Source organism: Danio rerio, chromosome 23, assembly GCF_052040795.2.
Source record: "Danio rerio strain M-AB ecotype USA chromosome 23, GRCz13ab, whole genome shotgun sequence".
Taxonomy (NCBI): Eukaryota; Metazoa; Chordata; class Actinopteri; order Cypriniformes; family Danionidae; genus Danio; species Danio rerio.
In genome coordinates, this window is record NC_141043.1 from 23337620 (window position 1) to 23353947 (window position 16328).

The following is a 16328-nucleotide window of genomic DNA, read 5'->3' on the forward strand; positions in this document are numbered from 1 at the left end:
ATACATGGTTTATATTGAATAACTAGAAAAATAATCTAACCTTTGTTATTAAAAGTGTCCTGCCATAACTAAAATTGAAAAACAAACTGGTGTGTGTAATTTTGAACAAAATCAAGCTAAAAGGAATTTGTTTGTTGTTCAGCAAAGTTTGAAACACATTTCATGCATGTCACAGTGTATCGACTCCCAAATTGCTACTGGCAGATAAATGGATATTTTAAAATGTTTTTGTTATTGACATGACAAACAAATTATAGCCAGATATAACTGATAAATTATGGATTATCTGTCTATTAATCGTAATGTTACAGTCACCAGAGATCTAGCTTATGCAGGTCACTGGAGAACTGCAAATCTGTCAACAAAAGAACTACAAGATCCAGTTATGCACCACTCACACACCTGGCCTAGATCCTGTCTGATTGCAAACACTCAGCTGAAGCCACTCATGAATTGATCACACTCATATACACAGCTCACTCTGACAACCTCATTATTGAGTCTTGTTTTACTGTTTGTGAACATTACAACACGGTTTCCTTGCACTATATAAATGTAAGGAATTATTATTATTAATTATTAACATTTTAGTGCCAAAAGTGATACAGACAATTCAATATGTTAATTTTAGTGACCAAAATAGACACTGTCTTTAATATTTACCTCAAGTCATCAACAGTTTGGCTGATTAAGTTAAATGTTCCCTCTCTGTCTCCATCCCGGACCAGTTCTTGAGCCTGTGCCAGCTTCTTCTCTAGTTCAAGTATGCGCTTGTCGCTGACTCCAGGCACCTCACCCTTCTCCAGAATCATAGCAATGATATCCCTGAAGTGGGTCAGATCTCGGCGGACCTGGCACACCACATCATCCCACAGCTGGAAGCAGGGGTGGCAGGGAACACATTTGGGGAAGTTTCCAGTAAAGCCGCGTGCACACTCATCACAGCGCTGTCCTGAAGCTCCGTCCTTACACACACATGCGCCTGTTGTGCGGTCACACTGAGACGTCTCAGAGCCCAGAGGATGGCAGTTACACTCTGATTAGAAATAGATGAAGGATTAGTAATTATTTGATGGAGATGAATTTGAGTTACAGTTGAAATCCGATTTATTAAACACCCTTTTTTATTATTTTTTAAAATATTTCCCAAATGATGTTTAACAGCTAGTAAATTTTCACAGTATTTCCGATCATATTTTTTCTTCTGGAGAAAGTCTTATTTGTAGAATAAAAGCAGTTTTAAATCTTTTAAATCCATTTAAAGATCAAAATTATTAGCCTCTTTATGCTATAATTTTTTTTTCAATAGTCTACAGAACAAACCATCGTCATGGAATAACTTGCTTAATTACCCTAACCTGCCTGATTAACTTAATTAACCTATTTAATCCGTTAAATGTCACTTTAAGCTGTATAGAAGTGACTTGAAAAATATCTGGTCAAATATTATTTACTGTCATTATGGCAAAGATAAAATAAACCAGTTATTAGAAATGAGTTATTAGAACTATTATATTTAGAAATGTGTTGAAAATGTGTTGCTTTGAACAGAAATTGTGGTTAAAAAAAGGGTGCTAATAATTCAGGGACTTTAATAATTCTGACTTCAACTGTAGATGTGTTTGTGCAATATTTACCTTCACATTGCACTCTGGGATCGCCCCAGTGGAACGCCTCACACTCATTGCACTGCCGCCCCCCAAAACCTGGCTGACAGTGACACTGGCCACTAAACTGCACATATGAAGAGAGACAGAAGAAGAGAAGCAGAGAAGACAGTTTATTGTAAGTAACTGCAAAAAATAAATAAATAAATAAATAAACACAAATAAATATAAAAAGTATAATTAATAAATATAATAAATAAACTACATAAAATACAATAAAAAATTTTTAATCCCTAAGAAAACATTAATCACACCATAATAAACAGAATTATGTATCTATTAGCTTAATAGAATATTCATTCATTCATTTTCTTGTCAGGTTAGTCCCTTTATTAATCCGGGGTCGCCACAGCAGAATGAACCGGCAACTTATCCAGCACGTTTTTATGCAGCGGATGCCCTTCCAGATTATTTATGTATTAATATATTAAGTTATTTTAAATCTAAAATGTCTAGTACAACTGTTATTATTGCTTAAGCAATTTCGAAATGTCTCTTTTCTTACCAAAATGGCATTTATTTGATCAAAAACACAATACAATTGGAGTTGTTGTGAATATATTATTACAATTTAGGAAAATAAAAGTTTTCTCTTTAAATATAGAATGTAGTGTAATCCTGTTATGGCAAATCTGAATTTTCAGAGTCATTATCCAGTTTTTATCTTTTTTATATACAGTATATAACTTTCTTTATTTTCTTTTTAACATTTAAATACAATGATTTACAAATTCCAACCCAAAAACATTTACACAACAACTGACAATAAAATATACCATATACAAACAATAATAATAATCGTAAATAAATACAATAAGTTAATAATAATAAAAAGAGAAGAAAATACAAAAAAAAAATAATAAAACAAACCTAAAATAAAAAAAATTAAATAGAAACAAAATACTGATTTTAAATTTTCATCCGTTAGTCTGATCCTCTGCTATTTGAATTTCCCGTGGAATATATGTCTTTAAAATAATCTATGTCATTATTTAAGATTTGATAGAATTTTTGATTTTGAATAGAAAAGATGGAATCTAAGAGAGAATTAGATTTCTCCATTTCCTAATGTTTCATTTCTTCCCTCATTAGATGTATATATGTAGGAGCAGCTTTCTGTTTCCAGTTTAATAACATTAACTTCCGTGCTAGTAGACTCACAAATAGAACTCTATTTTGTTCTGTACTGTTTTTCTATCTCAGAATCAGTAATGTCTAGAACTGCAATAAAGGGATCTGGATGTATCGGCTTATGACATATTCTTGAAAATGTCAGATAAATATTTTCCCAGTAAGATGACTGACAATTTTGGGCAGCTCCAAAACAAATGAGCCAGTGATGCTGGCTCTAGTCCACATTGATCACCTGTGGGGTCCTTATCCAGTTTTCTATACTATAAAACAATAAACATGTAAATAGTAAAAACAATCCTATAGTACAATAAAATTACATATTAAAATGTATTCTATTTTTATTAGCCTTCACCTTCATGATAATATAAAAGCCAATTAATTAATTTAGCAAATAGCATGTCCTTCATATTATTTCAAGTTTAGTAACACCTGGTAGCACTCAAAGCAAAGTTATTATTTAGCAAAGTTAGACATTAAAATTATTTAAAAACTGTTTTAAAATAATTTTTTTTTGATCACATTTGTGGCCCTGGACCACAAAACCTTTTTTATAAGGATCAGATTCTGGAAAACTTGCTTTTCATGTCAATATGATAGTATTTGGCCAACGTACAACAATTTAAAAATTAGGAATCTAAAGGTTAAAAATCTAAATGAGAAAATTGGCATTAAAATTGTCCAAATTTTAAATAAAATAAAAATTAGATAATATTGACTCCCATTTTTGGGATTTTCCAGAAATATGACTCATGTGAAACTGAAATTTGGCTCATGTTTGTTGATTGTTGTAAGGTTTTATGTTGCCATTTCACTGTTTAAACTCATCCTTTTCCAACCAGGAGTATGCAATGTTACATTTTCCCATTTGTCTTTTGTTTTGCTCTATGGTTTGGAAATTTGGAAATTTGGCTCATGTTTGCTGATTGTTGTAAGTTTTAAGTTTTATGTTGCCATTTCACCCAGGTACCTTAAAAAAAGAGCTTGACCCGCCAACCCAGGCTCGTTTTAAAAACATACCCCTATATACATTTCTGGAGAGCACAAAATATGTCTTAGGAGGTACTTTTTTGTAGTTTTTGTTTTTTTGAATCCACCAGAAGTAGCTGTGTACACTTTTTGAGATCTCAAATTTCTCTCACGAGTGCCATTCTCACCTGCTCTTCTCACACCATCCGCCCACCCACTTCCCTTAACCCAACCCACAGTGTTTTTAAAAGCAATCCAGAGAAAGAAAAGCTCTTGTGGCAGCCTGATTTTCAGATTTTACCACATTCTCATTGTTATTTACTTACTTATTTAATATGTACCTGCGGCTACATAATTCAGGATCTCCAGATTTGTATATAGAGCTACGTTTTCAGAATAAGCCTTTATTGCTATCTGCACAGATCCTACCATGTTACAGTGGGTGCTGAGGGCATTAGGTTGGACACATCCACAGGGTTCACATCCACAGTCAGAGCCGAAGTTCCAGTGATTGGTGGCGCACTGGTCACAGTTATGTCCAATGATGTTTTGCTTGCAGGGGCACTGTCCTGTCTGTTTATCACATTGACACACTCCATCAGTGCAAGAGTTTGGCAAAGTGCCTGCAGTTACACAAGTACATCCTGTAGAATGAAACAGAGAGCAGAGTTAAATATAAATGCATGAAATTATTTAAAAACATTGTTGTTTTAGAATCACTGCACTTACGCCTACAGTCCTGAATGAGTGCATTTCCATAATAACCCAGTTTACACTCTGAGCAAGAGTCTCCATCTGTGTTATACAGACACTTGAGGCACAGTCCAGTTCGAGGGTCACATGACTCTGGGTCCTGAGGGTCAATGTTCCCATTGCACTGGCAGGGCCGGCACGATCCACCAGGGTGCTCGGGGTCACCATAATAACCGGGGGCGCAGCGATCACAGCGAGGACCTGACAAAAAACACTGCAAGTTAAGATGCTTCTTGAGAAGTGAAAGTTTTCGGTTTAGTGACTTGTTTTACCAGCGTAGCCTTGCCCACACTGGCAAAGGATCTGGTTGGAGGCGTAGTCTACTTCACAGGAGGCACCGTTGGAATGTCCACTGTCAGGGTGTCCTGGACACGGACATGGGCGACAGTGCTCACCAGAACCAAGTGCTGGGTTGCCATAATAACCATCCACACACCTTAGGAAAACAAGCAAGAGTTATCAATATTATTGCAGTAAAAAATGATTTCTAATTAATCTCAAATTACATTAATACCTCGTCTTGCTATATTAAAATGATTATCAGAATTATACCATTTATATTTTATTTTAAAAATAATATATAGTTTTTCTGGAATATAATGTTACACATAATTTTATTATATTTGTTTTTATTCAAACAGGGTCTATGCAGGAATCATAAACGTAAATTCAATACCTTAAGACTTTTTAAAGACCTTCTCAGAATATTTTAAGACCTCATCGCCACTTTAAGTTCCGAACAGTATCAAACCTTTAAATTAATTAAAAGCTGTTAATAAACAGTTGTAGTAAATAAATCAATCACATCACACGGACTGAACCAATCACGTGAATCGAGCACATGGTTTGTTAATATTAAGAGGAAAATAAAAAAAATTAAGACCTCGTAATAATTATATATATTACTTATTTTGCAAATGGTTAATACTTTTTAAATACCTTTTGAGGGCCTTAATTTTCTCATAATTGATCAACTTTTAAGTATTAGTTTTTAAGAACACGTGGACACCCTGTCACAATACTGGATTTATTAGGTAATGAATACAATGTAAATATTTGTTTTATTCTATAAAGGTGTGGTAACATTTTTTTTCGTTTATAAAATAAACTAAATATCATTTATTTTTATTTTTTTAAATATTTTATTATTATTATTTCCCAGAAAATGGCAATTTGTCAGTAGAACGATTTCTGTCATTTTTTTGTGATGAAAGGTATAGTTATTTAACCAAATATTTATTTCTTCACTCTACTGGGGTTTGAAATACATGTACTGTAAATATTGGGTCACACTTTATTTTGATGGTCAAATTGTTGAATTAAGTTACATATCATCTACATGTCAACTAATTCTCATTAAATTATGAGAACACCGTTAGATTGGGGTTAGGGTTAGTGTAAGTTGACGTTCTTGCAAAGTTTCTTATAGTCAGTTAAATGTCTGTTGAAGAAGCAGTATCAACAGATGTTAAGCTGACCGTCTACTAATACCAAATATTGTACATACTGTAATGAAAACTAACTAATAAATAAATAATTTCTCATCACAGTTGAAAGGAAAAAGAAACAATAAACAATAATTAGAAGAATATATCAAATCCAACTTAGTTCTTAAAAAAAGGCAACAAATCTTTAATCAAACTGTGACCATGAGAATTGATATGAACTGAATTGTGCTGTATCCAGAAAATTCCTACCTCTATCTAATTTAGTCTTGGTAATTGACTTTGGAATTGACAAGGCTTCCATACTTAATGAATTGCTTCTAATTAACCTGTCCTCCTCCTTTACAAAGCATGCTTTGTCGTGACTCAAATCAGTGACCCAAATGTATTTTGTTGCATTACTAGTCCCGCAGATGTGGTCAGTGACCCGTCTCTCACCTCTCGCACAGTTGTCCAGCTGTGTTGTCTCTGCAGTCATAGCAGGCCCCGCTTTCAGGATCGCAGCTCTCTGCATGGCTGTTACACTGGCATTGCCTACAGTTAGGAAATCCCCACTGACCCGGCTGGCATTCTGAGCACTGGCGGCCAATCGCCCCATGCCGACACATACACTGTCCCGTCACAGGGTCACAATGATGCCCGACAGAACCCTGCGAGTGACAGTCACATACTGTCAGAAAGCAGAGAAAGAAGAAAGACAGAGAAATGTGTGATTTAATTCATTTCTATAATAATATTTCTGTGACAATAAATAGTGATATAAATAAATATTTGTGTGTATTCAGTGTAAATTAATTTAAAATAGCAATTAAAATGCATATTTGTCTTTGACAATAAAAGGAAACCCACCAGTGCAGCCGTAGGGGCCGAATCCATATGTCCCCGGTGCACACTGATTACATTTACGGCCAATCACGTTGGGCTTACAGCGACACTGACCTCCGACTTTGTCACACTCTGCACTTAATGAACCCTGAGGGTCACACTGACACCCTGCAGAAACACACAGATCAAATTGTTAGAACGTTATTGAATTATTAGCCCTCCAGTTAAAATTTTCATTCTTTTTTAAACATTTGCCAAGTGATGTTTAATTGAAGAAAAGAGAGGAAGATTTTATTGAACAAATTTATAACAGAACAGTTTAAAAACAAATATCTAATAACTAATTTATTTAGTCTTTGTCATGATAGCAATACAATATTATATATATATTACTTATTTTGCAATATATTATTATTCATTGTAAACCAAACATGGTGTTGCATTTTCATTGGTGTTGTATTGGATCATTAAATTAGTTGGAAACCACAAATAAATAATGTGATATCAAAGTTGGTAAAAACTGTAGCAATAGTGTATAAAACAAGATTTATCCTGGACAATAAATCAATGTATATATTATATAACACATGTTGCCATACCTGAGTTATTGTGTTAAACTATGGGGGAATACATATAAATCTAATTTACGATCCATATGCACAATGCAGAAAAACGTAATTCGACTAATAGAACATGTCGGGTTTTAAGAGCATACAAATCCTTTATTTTTTAAATTAAAGATGCTTAAGTTCAGTGATTTGGTTAAGTTTAAAACAGCACAAGTTATGTTTAGAGCTAGGAATAAACTACTTCCGAAATGTATACAAAAGTTTTTCGAAGAACGACAAGGGGGATATAACCTGAGAGAAGAACTAAATTTTAGGAGGTTGAAAACAAGAACAACTTTAAAAAGTTTGTGTATGTCTGTACATGGTGTAAAACTGGAACCATGTAGATCAGACTCTAAAACAACATCAGGTTATTAATCAATATAAAAAACTGTATAAATATATATTAATAAAGGAAAATAGTGATGAAGGTTATTGAAAAATGATAAAAAGAGAAAGGTATGATGACATTTTAATGGCTATTTGCAGTACTAGGTTGTTGTTGTTTTTTATTTTGTCTATTTGCAGTACTATGTATTTTTTTTTTTTCTTTGGGTCTATGTTACAAAATGAAAAGGTACATATGGAATCAAACATATTATTATTCAAAGATGCCAAAAGGATAAAAAATTTTTCATGTAAAAAGAAGAGATAGGTAAAAGAATAAATAAGTTTAAGTAATAAATGAATGATAAATGGGGTAATGGGGTGGAAGAATAATAATCTTATGCTTTATCCCGCTCCATTTTCGACCATGTTGAAATGTATTTCTTTTTGTTAATGACATTTTATGTATCATATTTTTGTTCAAAAATAAATAAATTAAATCAAATCAAACCAAAATGCGATTTAAAAGATTAACTAGGTTAATAAGGTTAACTAAGCAATTTTGCCTAATTAGAAAATCATTGGACAACAGTAGCTTACATTTCTTTTTTTAATTAGTAAATTAATATTCAGTTGCAATTATAATTATTAAACCCACTGAATTATTAGCCCCCTGTTTATTTTTTTACTCAATTTCTGTTTAACACAGAGAAGACTTTTTAACATAACAGTTTAAATAACTAATTTCTAATAACTGATTTATTTTATCTTTGCCATGATGACAGTAATTAATATTTGACTAGATATTTTTTTAAGAAACTTCTATAAAGCTTAAAGTGACATTTAAGGCTCAACTAGGTTAATTAGGTTAACTAGGTAGGTTAGGGTAATTAGGCAAGTTATTGTATAATAATGGTTTGTTCTGTAGACTATCAAAAAAAATATAGCTTAAAGGAAAATATATAATTAAATTTAAAAATGTTTTTATTCTAGCCGAAATAAAATAAAAAAGACTTTCTCCAGAAGAAAAAATATGATACTGTGAAAATTTCCTTTCTCTGTTAAACATCATTTGGGAAATATTTAAAAAAGAAAAAAATGTCAAAAGGAGGCTAATAATTCTGATTGCAATTGTGTGTGTGAGTGTGTGTATGCATTTTTTTCAAATAAATCAAATTGTTTTCCTTGTAAATGCCTCCTTGTCTCTCTTTATTAGAGAAGTAGTTCACCCAAAAAAGAAGAATCTGTTATCGTTTACCCGTCTTTCACTTGTTCCAAGCCTGTTTGAGTTTCTTTCTTCTGTTTAACACAAAAGAAGGAAAATTGTGGAGATGGTGGATAAAAGTGTTTTGTTCCTAAAATGGGTATCAATTCCTGTTGTTTTCCATCATTCTACACAAAAATCTTGCACTGACAAAAATGATTCATTGGATTTAATATATATATTTTTTAAGGTTAGTGGTTGCAAACAATTTATATAGGCTGAATTTGAACTAACAAATACAATTTTGTAAAACTAATTGTTTTGTTTAAATTCAGTCCATATAAATTGTTTGCAACCACTAACCTTAAAACAATACTAAATCCAATGAATCTTTCAGTGTGTTTTGCTTACAACAGAGGAAAGAATTTTTATTTTTTAAAACCACTTGTAAGTAAATGGTGAGGAAATCTTTTTGATGAGCTATGCCTTTAAGTGATCCCTTTGCACCTAAAGTTCTTCATATGCCTCTAAATATTTCAAATAAGGATGTGTTTTGTGGGAAAACGTTACCACCATGTAATCATCAAGACCGGTCGTGACTCACCCAGTGCACCATTGTGCATGATAGCAGAGATGCTGCAGATAAGAGAAGTGCACAGTTCAGCCAGCGCTGGCATTGGCATAGTCATGAAGGACTCCAAACACATGTACGACTCCATCTCCTGACGACGACGCTCATCTGCACCTTCATCACCCTGAAATCCAGTAAGCTCTTCATATCTGGGAATCAGCACAAGCTGTGGGGAAAAACACAAAGAGTCTTTATAAGATAAACAGAAGTCTAATTAAGACTTTTCATATGTGTAATTACACCTGCAGGTGGCAGTGCTCGTGTTAACTTTTCTGGCTTGGTATACACCAAGGGTGCCCAAGCTCGGTCCTGGAGGGCTGGTGTCCTGCATAGTTTAGTTCCAACCCCCAATTAGACACACCTGAACCAGCTAATCAAGCTCTTTACGGGTATACTAAAATTTATCAGGCAGTTGTATTGACTGAAGTTTGAGCTAAACTATGCAGAATACCGACCCTCCAGGAGCAAGTTTGGACACCCCTGGTATAAGCGTTGAACAAAATGTTTATAACTGACTGATGATGGTAACAGAGAGGAAACTTACTGAGTCTATCAGGATGAAGGCGGTAAGATGGCGGTGAGACACGGCGTGGCGCTGGAACCGAATGGACACCACATAGCGGTTGTTTGGCTCGAAGCAGAAGGGCTTTGGCATTTTAATGTACCTGTCATAAATAAAGTGTCATAACATTACTAACAATATTCATAAATGCTCTATGATGCAGTTATTTTGGCAATTGGCTCTACAAGATATTACAAAATTAAATTAGCAAGACAAACAATCATTTATCATATCATCTGGAAAACAATTTATATCTGACTTAGCACACTCCAGTTTTTTTTTTAGAAAATAGGCTCATTTTACAATACACCTACAGGTCAGCCATTTTTTAAGCTATTCAGCAGATCTCTAGGTCTGGAAGGACTACTTTTAGCATAGCTTAGCATAAATCATTAAAATCAGATTAGACCATTAGCATTAGGTTCAAAAATGTCAACTTGCTTTAAAAGGTTGTAACAATAATCAAGGAAGTTTGCTGACACACCATGCCTGCAGCAGGCGCAATGATATTATGCAGAGCCTGAAAATAGTCCCCAGCTGAGGTAAACAGGTTACAGCGATAAGTAATATCATTGTGCTCCCCTAATTATGCTGGAATGAGAGTATAGTTTCTAGCCATTTCGACTTAGAATATAGCAATTTTTCATTTTCTTTAGTATATGGTGTAAATACTGAAGAGTCAAGCTTTAGATATGAAAATTTTTATATATTTTGCAAGATACTAATGGTCTAATCTGATTCAATGGCTTATGCTAAGCTAAGCTAAGCTAAGCTAAAAGAACTCCTGTCTAACCTGGAGATGAGGTGAATGGATTCAACAATGGTAAAATTCAACTGCTTAACTTTAGGGGAGATGTAAAAGTCTATTTTACAAACAACAGTGTTCCTTTTCACTGTTGAGAAAAAAATAATTTATTTTATCATATTGATTAGAAAAAAAATATTTAAAATATTTACATATATGTATATATATATATAGTTTTGTAAATATTTTTCTAATCAAGATGATAAAATATATATATATATATATATATATATATATATATATATATATATATATATATATATATATTAGCATAAATATTTAATATATTTATTATCCCTTTGATGCCTTCTTATTAAAAAATAAAATAATTCTTTCAAAACAATAAGAAAATTAAATAAACACTGAAATCCACAAATTACATAATTAAATACAATCTTGAAACCAAATGTCTGATATACCAAACATGCACTTTACAAGATAGTACTTTCATCTTTATCAATAAACTCTCAGTAAATCGCATTAATCCTAAAATCTGTACATACAGCTGCCTTCTTTCTTTACATTGCCAGCACCGGAGACCAGCTTGCCACCCTTATTTAGTTTCCCCTATTTTGACACTAGCCTGATAAGTCTGTGAAGTCTGATCTCCAACCAGGGTTTTATTTCCCCATCCAAAGACTTAGACCGGCAACAAACCCAAATTGAACTTCCTGAACTAACCTACCTCCCTATCTCATTTCTTTTACATATTTCTTTCACTTTCTCACTGAGCCAGTATCTTATTTTTGTAATTCTCTCAGAGGATATGAAGCTTCTGACAGAGTCTAATTTGCTCCTGCATTCCCTGAGCTTTGGGAAGAGGCCAGAAATCAGATTAGAGTCAGATTACAATGGCACCCAAGAACTCAAACATGCAGGAAAATCATCAAAACAACTAGTGGAAGTACATTTCTCATGAAGTGAGGGTGGGCTATACAAGGTTTGAAGAGTTTGTAATACATAAAAGTACACAAGTCTACTCTGGAAAACGATGCATGAGGTGCTTGTAGAAAAATATATGTGTACAGTATTTGCATTTAAAAGCAGGTAAACATAGACACACACAGACATAAAACAACGCATTACCTCACGTTGTGGGGCATTGGGACTGTATACAGCTGCTCTGTGGGCAGCATGTTGCCACAGCGGAGGCTTATGGGTAAATTCACGGATGTGACGCTCACTAAAGCCTCCCAGTCTTCTGTGGACTGAGATAAACACAAAAAAGGAAGATAATATTATTGATAATAATCAAAGATGAGATTTAGGATATTCAAAGGAATTTGGCCATCAACTTTTTTGTACATAATGTATTGTTCTTTTTCACCTATGGAAGGAAAAGTCATAAGAGTTGAGGATGGCATGGGGATGAGTAAATGATGAAAGAATTTATTATTTGTCTTCATTATTTGCACAATAATTAAGGACAATAACTCAGATTTAATTGATGCTGTATCTACGTTTTAGAACATTGTTCATAGTTACCTTTTCAATTTCCCAAATTGTAAATTTAAAGAGCTTAAAACGACTTAAAAGTTCTTAAAATAAGCTAAAACATATAATAATATATCTCTTTAACCACATTTTTCTTTGGGAAACCATGGTTCTTTCTGTCTTTCTAGAACTGGAATTGTAATTAAATAACCTTATTTTTATTATAACACAATAATAACTATATTTTTTAATATAAAATGTTTAATACAGCTTTAATTTTTTTCTTCATATATTTTAATCCTGCTACATTTACTGAGGAAAATCTACTAAAATGAGGCATGAAAATGTAACTTTTTTTTTTATTTACATTCTGTTATTTCGTTTTTTACATATACAGTTGAAGTCAGAATTATTATACCACCCCCCCCACCCCAACCCCCCCCCCCCCCCCACCCACGGCCCCATTGAATTATTTTTATTTTTTTTTCTTCCCAAATGATGTTTAACAGAGCAGGGAAAATTTCACAGTATGTCTGATAATATTTTTTTCTTCTGAGGAAAGTCTTATTTGGTTTATTTCGGAAAGAATAAAAGCAGCTTTTAATTATTTAAAAACCATCTTGCGGTCAAAATTATTAGCCCCTATAAGTCATTTTTTTTTCGATAGTCTCCAGAACAAACCATCATTATACAATAACTTGCTTAACTGCCCTAACCTGCCTAGTTAGCCAAATTAACCCAGTTAAGCCTTTAAATGCCACTTTAAGCTGTATAGAAGGATCTTAAAAAAATATCTAGTCAAATATTATTTACTGTCATCATGGCAAAGTCAAAATAAATCAGTTTTTAGAAATTACTAGAAGTTATTACTAGAGAAGTTATTAAAACTATTATGTTTAGAAATGAGTTGAAAAAATCGTTTCTCCAATAAACAGAAATTGGGATATATATCCATATATCTCAACAAAACACTTTCAGAAATGCAATTTCATCCAGACGCTAAAATGTTATGTCCCATCTTTGATTTATAAGCACATAACTTTTACTTATATTTAATTCATAACCCACATTCTCATGGTACCATGTTCAGAAATGCGTCACACAACAAACCTCTGGCTCATATCGGATCATAATGTCATACTCCATGGCATAAGGGATGTTGCTGATGGCAAACTCAAGACCAGCCCCGTCTTTAACCCGAGCGAAGCCCGGCCCGGTCCAGGTGACCATCTGACCCGGCTGTCTCTCTCTGTGCACTGAGCTCACGCTGGGCTGAAAAACGACAGAGATTCATATTAAACCAGACCCAGCAGTGAGGTTTAAGGTATGGAGCAGCTGTTTGAAGGGAAGCTCACTGTTTGCTGCAGCTGTCGGATGCGTCTCAGTGCTGCCCTCTGCTGTTGTGCAATATGTCTGTGACGGCGGTGTCTTCTCAGTTGATTGTTCAGATGCTGCACACAGTCAGTCTCAGCCTGAGGCCTTGGGCTGCCCTAAACAAAGATACAATGCTGATCTTAACATTCATCATTTTATATTATACTACACAGTATATATCATTCCAATATGCATCGGAAAACACACACAATAACAATACAAAATTGTACTAAAATTGTGACAACTGCAAGATACTAAATAAAAATAAGCCAAAAATGTTAGTCAATGACTTTAGTTACTACTAAGTCTACTTAGTAAGTAATACTGTACACAGCAGGATTACAGACGGTTTGGTTTTTATACCAAAGGGAGATGCCATTAGTGAGAACACTCTCTGTAAAAAGTTGTGAGGATTGACGGGCTGAGGTGTGCTCTTATTAACCTTCTGAGAAAGTGCAGTCGCTGGTATATACATATATATAGACTCATACTTTGTATCTTAAGTCACCTATGCTAGCACATAGAAGTTAAACAAAAACATTATAGGTATGAATTATGCATTGGTTTACTGAAGCATGCATATGTATTACATAAACAGAAGACCTCCCTATAGTCAATGTATAATTTGCACACTGATATGCAGTATATACAGGGTTTAATGCAAAGATTTGCTTTTCTACTAGCCCAATCGGACCAGTGGTTCTGATTTTTGCCCTGCCAAAATTTTCACTCGCCACACCAAAAAAATGATTTAATAACTATTTCTAAGCCACATTTTAATTAATGTGTCAAAAGCCAAACATAACTTCAGCATAACTTTTCTTTAAATACAACTGACAATTGGTCATATGGAAACATGATCAGATGGTCATTTCTGTCAATTTTAACAGATAAACAGCATTCGTTAATATTTCAGCATGCTTTCACTTTAGCCATTGCAGGATTTACATATGCCAAACAAACCATGCTAACTGGGCAAACAAGACAGGTTACAAAACAAGCGTCTAGGTGTAAAAGCACCCTGTTTGCACACAAATGACAAACAGTCGCAGCCAAATTAAACTTTAGTGACAAGGCAGCACATGCCCGATCAGGCCACTAACAATCCTTTCTAGTCCCAAGCATCTGGCACCAGGCTATCGGGCAGTCCTTATTGTTGAGCCGTCAATCTGTGAAATAAATACTGCATTCAACACTGAAGATAATAACAGTTATTTGAGCTCCAAATCAGCATATTAAATAGATTTCTGAACCATCATGTGAAACTCAAGACTGGGTGATCTCTGAGTGATCCCAGGAATAAATGATAGAAATTACATTTAAATATATTAAACATTTATATTAAACACTTAAATTGCATTAATTTCAAATGACAGTTTACTGTGTTTTTACAATATTTTGCAAAAGGAAAGTATGCAAACTCTAAGCTATGGAACAATTAATTCAGCTACTTGACACTTGTTCTGAAAAAAGTGTGTGAGATGGCAGAAGGTGAAAATGTGAACTGTAGTGTTGATGGTGGAGAGAGTGAGGGACGGTGTGAACCAGACGGTGCTGGTGTGTGTTTATATGTGTGGTGGCCATTCATAATTCTCTCTGACAGGCTGGCATCTCTTCTGCTCTCAGATCTTATTCTGGGTCACTTCAGCTGTGGAGCCGTGACACATTCTGCAGTTCATGCAGCTACTGTATGCACGTTTGTTTTTGTACGTAGTACTATCTGACCTGACCTGCAATGCTCAAAACCATCCAGGGAAAACCTCACTAAATGATGACAGATTAATGCTTAAAGAAAGAAAACAAAAATGTGAATAAAGAAAGAAAACCTCAAATTAATTAAATGTTCATATAAAGCTACTTTTTCCTCTCTATTTAAACCACAGATATCAGTGAATCCCAGTTGGATTCAAAGATATGATGGTATGTTTTTGTGTTTGTGGAAGTAAAGGTGCCTGAGGGTCCAACTCACATGAATGCAAATGGAGATGGTTTAACATTAAACACATTACATCAATGTTTAATTATTCCACAGGGTGTTATGGGTTGAAGTGAACCAAAGAATCTGAGAATTCTTTCACAAACACACATATAGTACTCTCTTAATCTTTGTGCCAGATCTTGTTTCCACAGCCCCTGATACCAGCATCATCCGCAAGAGAGGAACAGATACCTATTCATAACACCAGGAAGATTTATAGCAGTACCCTGATAATATGACATGAACTCTGCACAGTTTAGGCTGCCAAAAGGAAAAAAAATGTCGCTAAAATGGCAGTATCAGGTGCTGGTGGATTTTAGAAATTTGATCTCTGTACATTTCAGCATTACTCACTGGAAGTGTGAGATCTTCAGGAGAGCGGCCCATAACTGCTTCTGCTTCATACTTGTAATAATCCAAAGAAGCACAGAAAAATGCAGGCTGCACTTCAGAACACTGTCGTCCAATCAGATGAGGCCGGCAGTCACACTGACCGCTGTCCATCATGCATCTGAATGTGAAAGAGAACAGAACTTAGGTATTCAAATCAATGGTGTAAAGCAAGTATAGCTAGCAATAGCAAAACACATTGGAAAGCATAGAATTTCACTAACC

General features: G+C 34.1%; 1 protein-coding gene across 2 annotated transcripts in view; it reads right to left on the reverse strand.

Annotated features, from left to right (window-relative positions):
* lamb2l (laminin, beta 2-like) overlaps nucleotides 1-16328 on the reverse strand; it is a 77331-nt gene that overhangs the window by 16129 nt on the left and 44874 nt on the right. For both annotated transcript variants that reach the window (XM_087306883.1, XM_087306884.1), the window contains exons 14-26: nucleotides 16068-16224; nucleotides 13717-13851; nucleotides 13472-13633; nucleotides 12014-12135; nucleotides 10105-10225; nucleotides 9534-9726; nucleotides 6815-6958; nucleotides 6404-6635; nucleotides 4793-4956; nucleotides 4497-4721; nucleotides 4197-4411; nucleotides 1638-1734; nucleotides 664-1036 (exon numbers count right to left, since the gene is read on the reverse strand). In XM_087306883.1, the coding sequence (XP_087163009.1) occupies nucleotides 664-1036; nucleotides 1638-1734; nucleotides 4197-4411; nucleotides 4497-4721; nucleotides 4793-4956; nucleotides 6404-6635; nucleotides 6815-6958; nucleotides 9534-9726; nucleotides 10105-10225; nucleotides 12014-12135; nucleotides 13472-13633; nucleotides 13717-13851; nucleotides 16068-16224 (2340 nt within the window). The remainder of the gene's footprint in view (nucleotides 1-663; nucleotides 1037-1637; nucleotides 1735-4196; nucleotides 4412-4496; nucleotides 4722-4792; nucleotides 4957-6403; nucleotides 6636-6814; nucleotides 6959-9533; nucleotides 9727-10104; nucleotides 10226-12013; nucleotides 12136-13471; nucleotides 13634-13716; nucleotides 13852-16067; nucleotides 16225-16328) is intronic.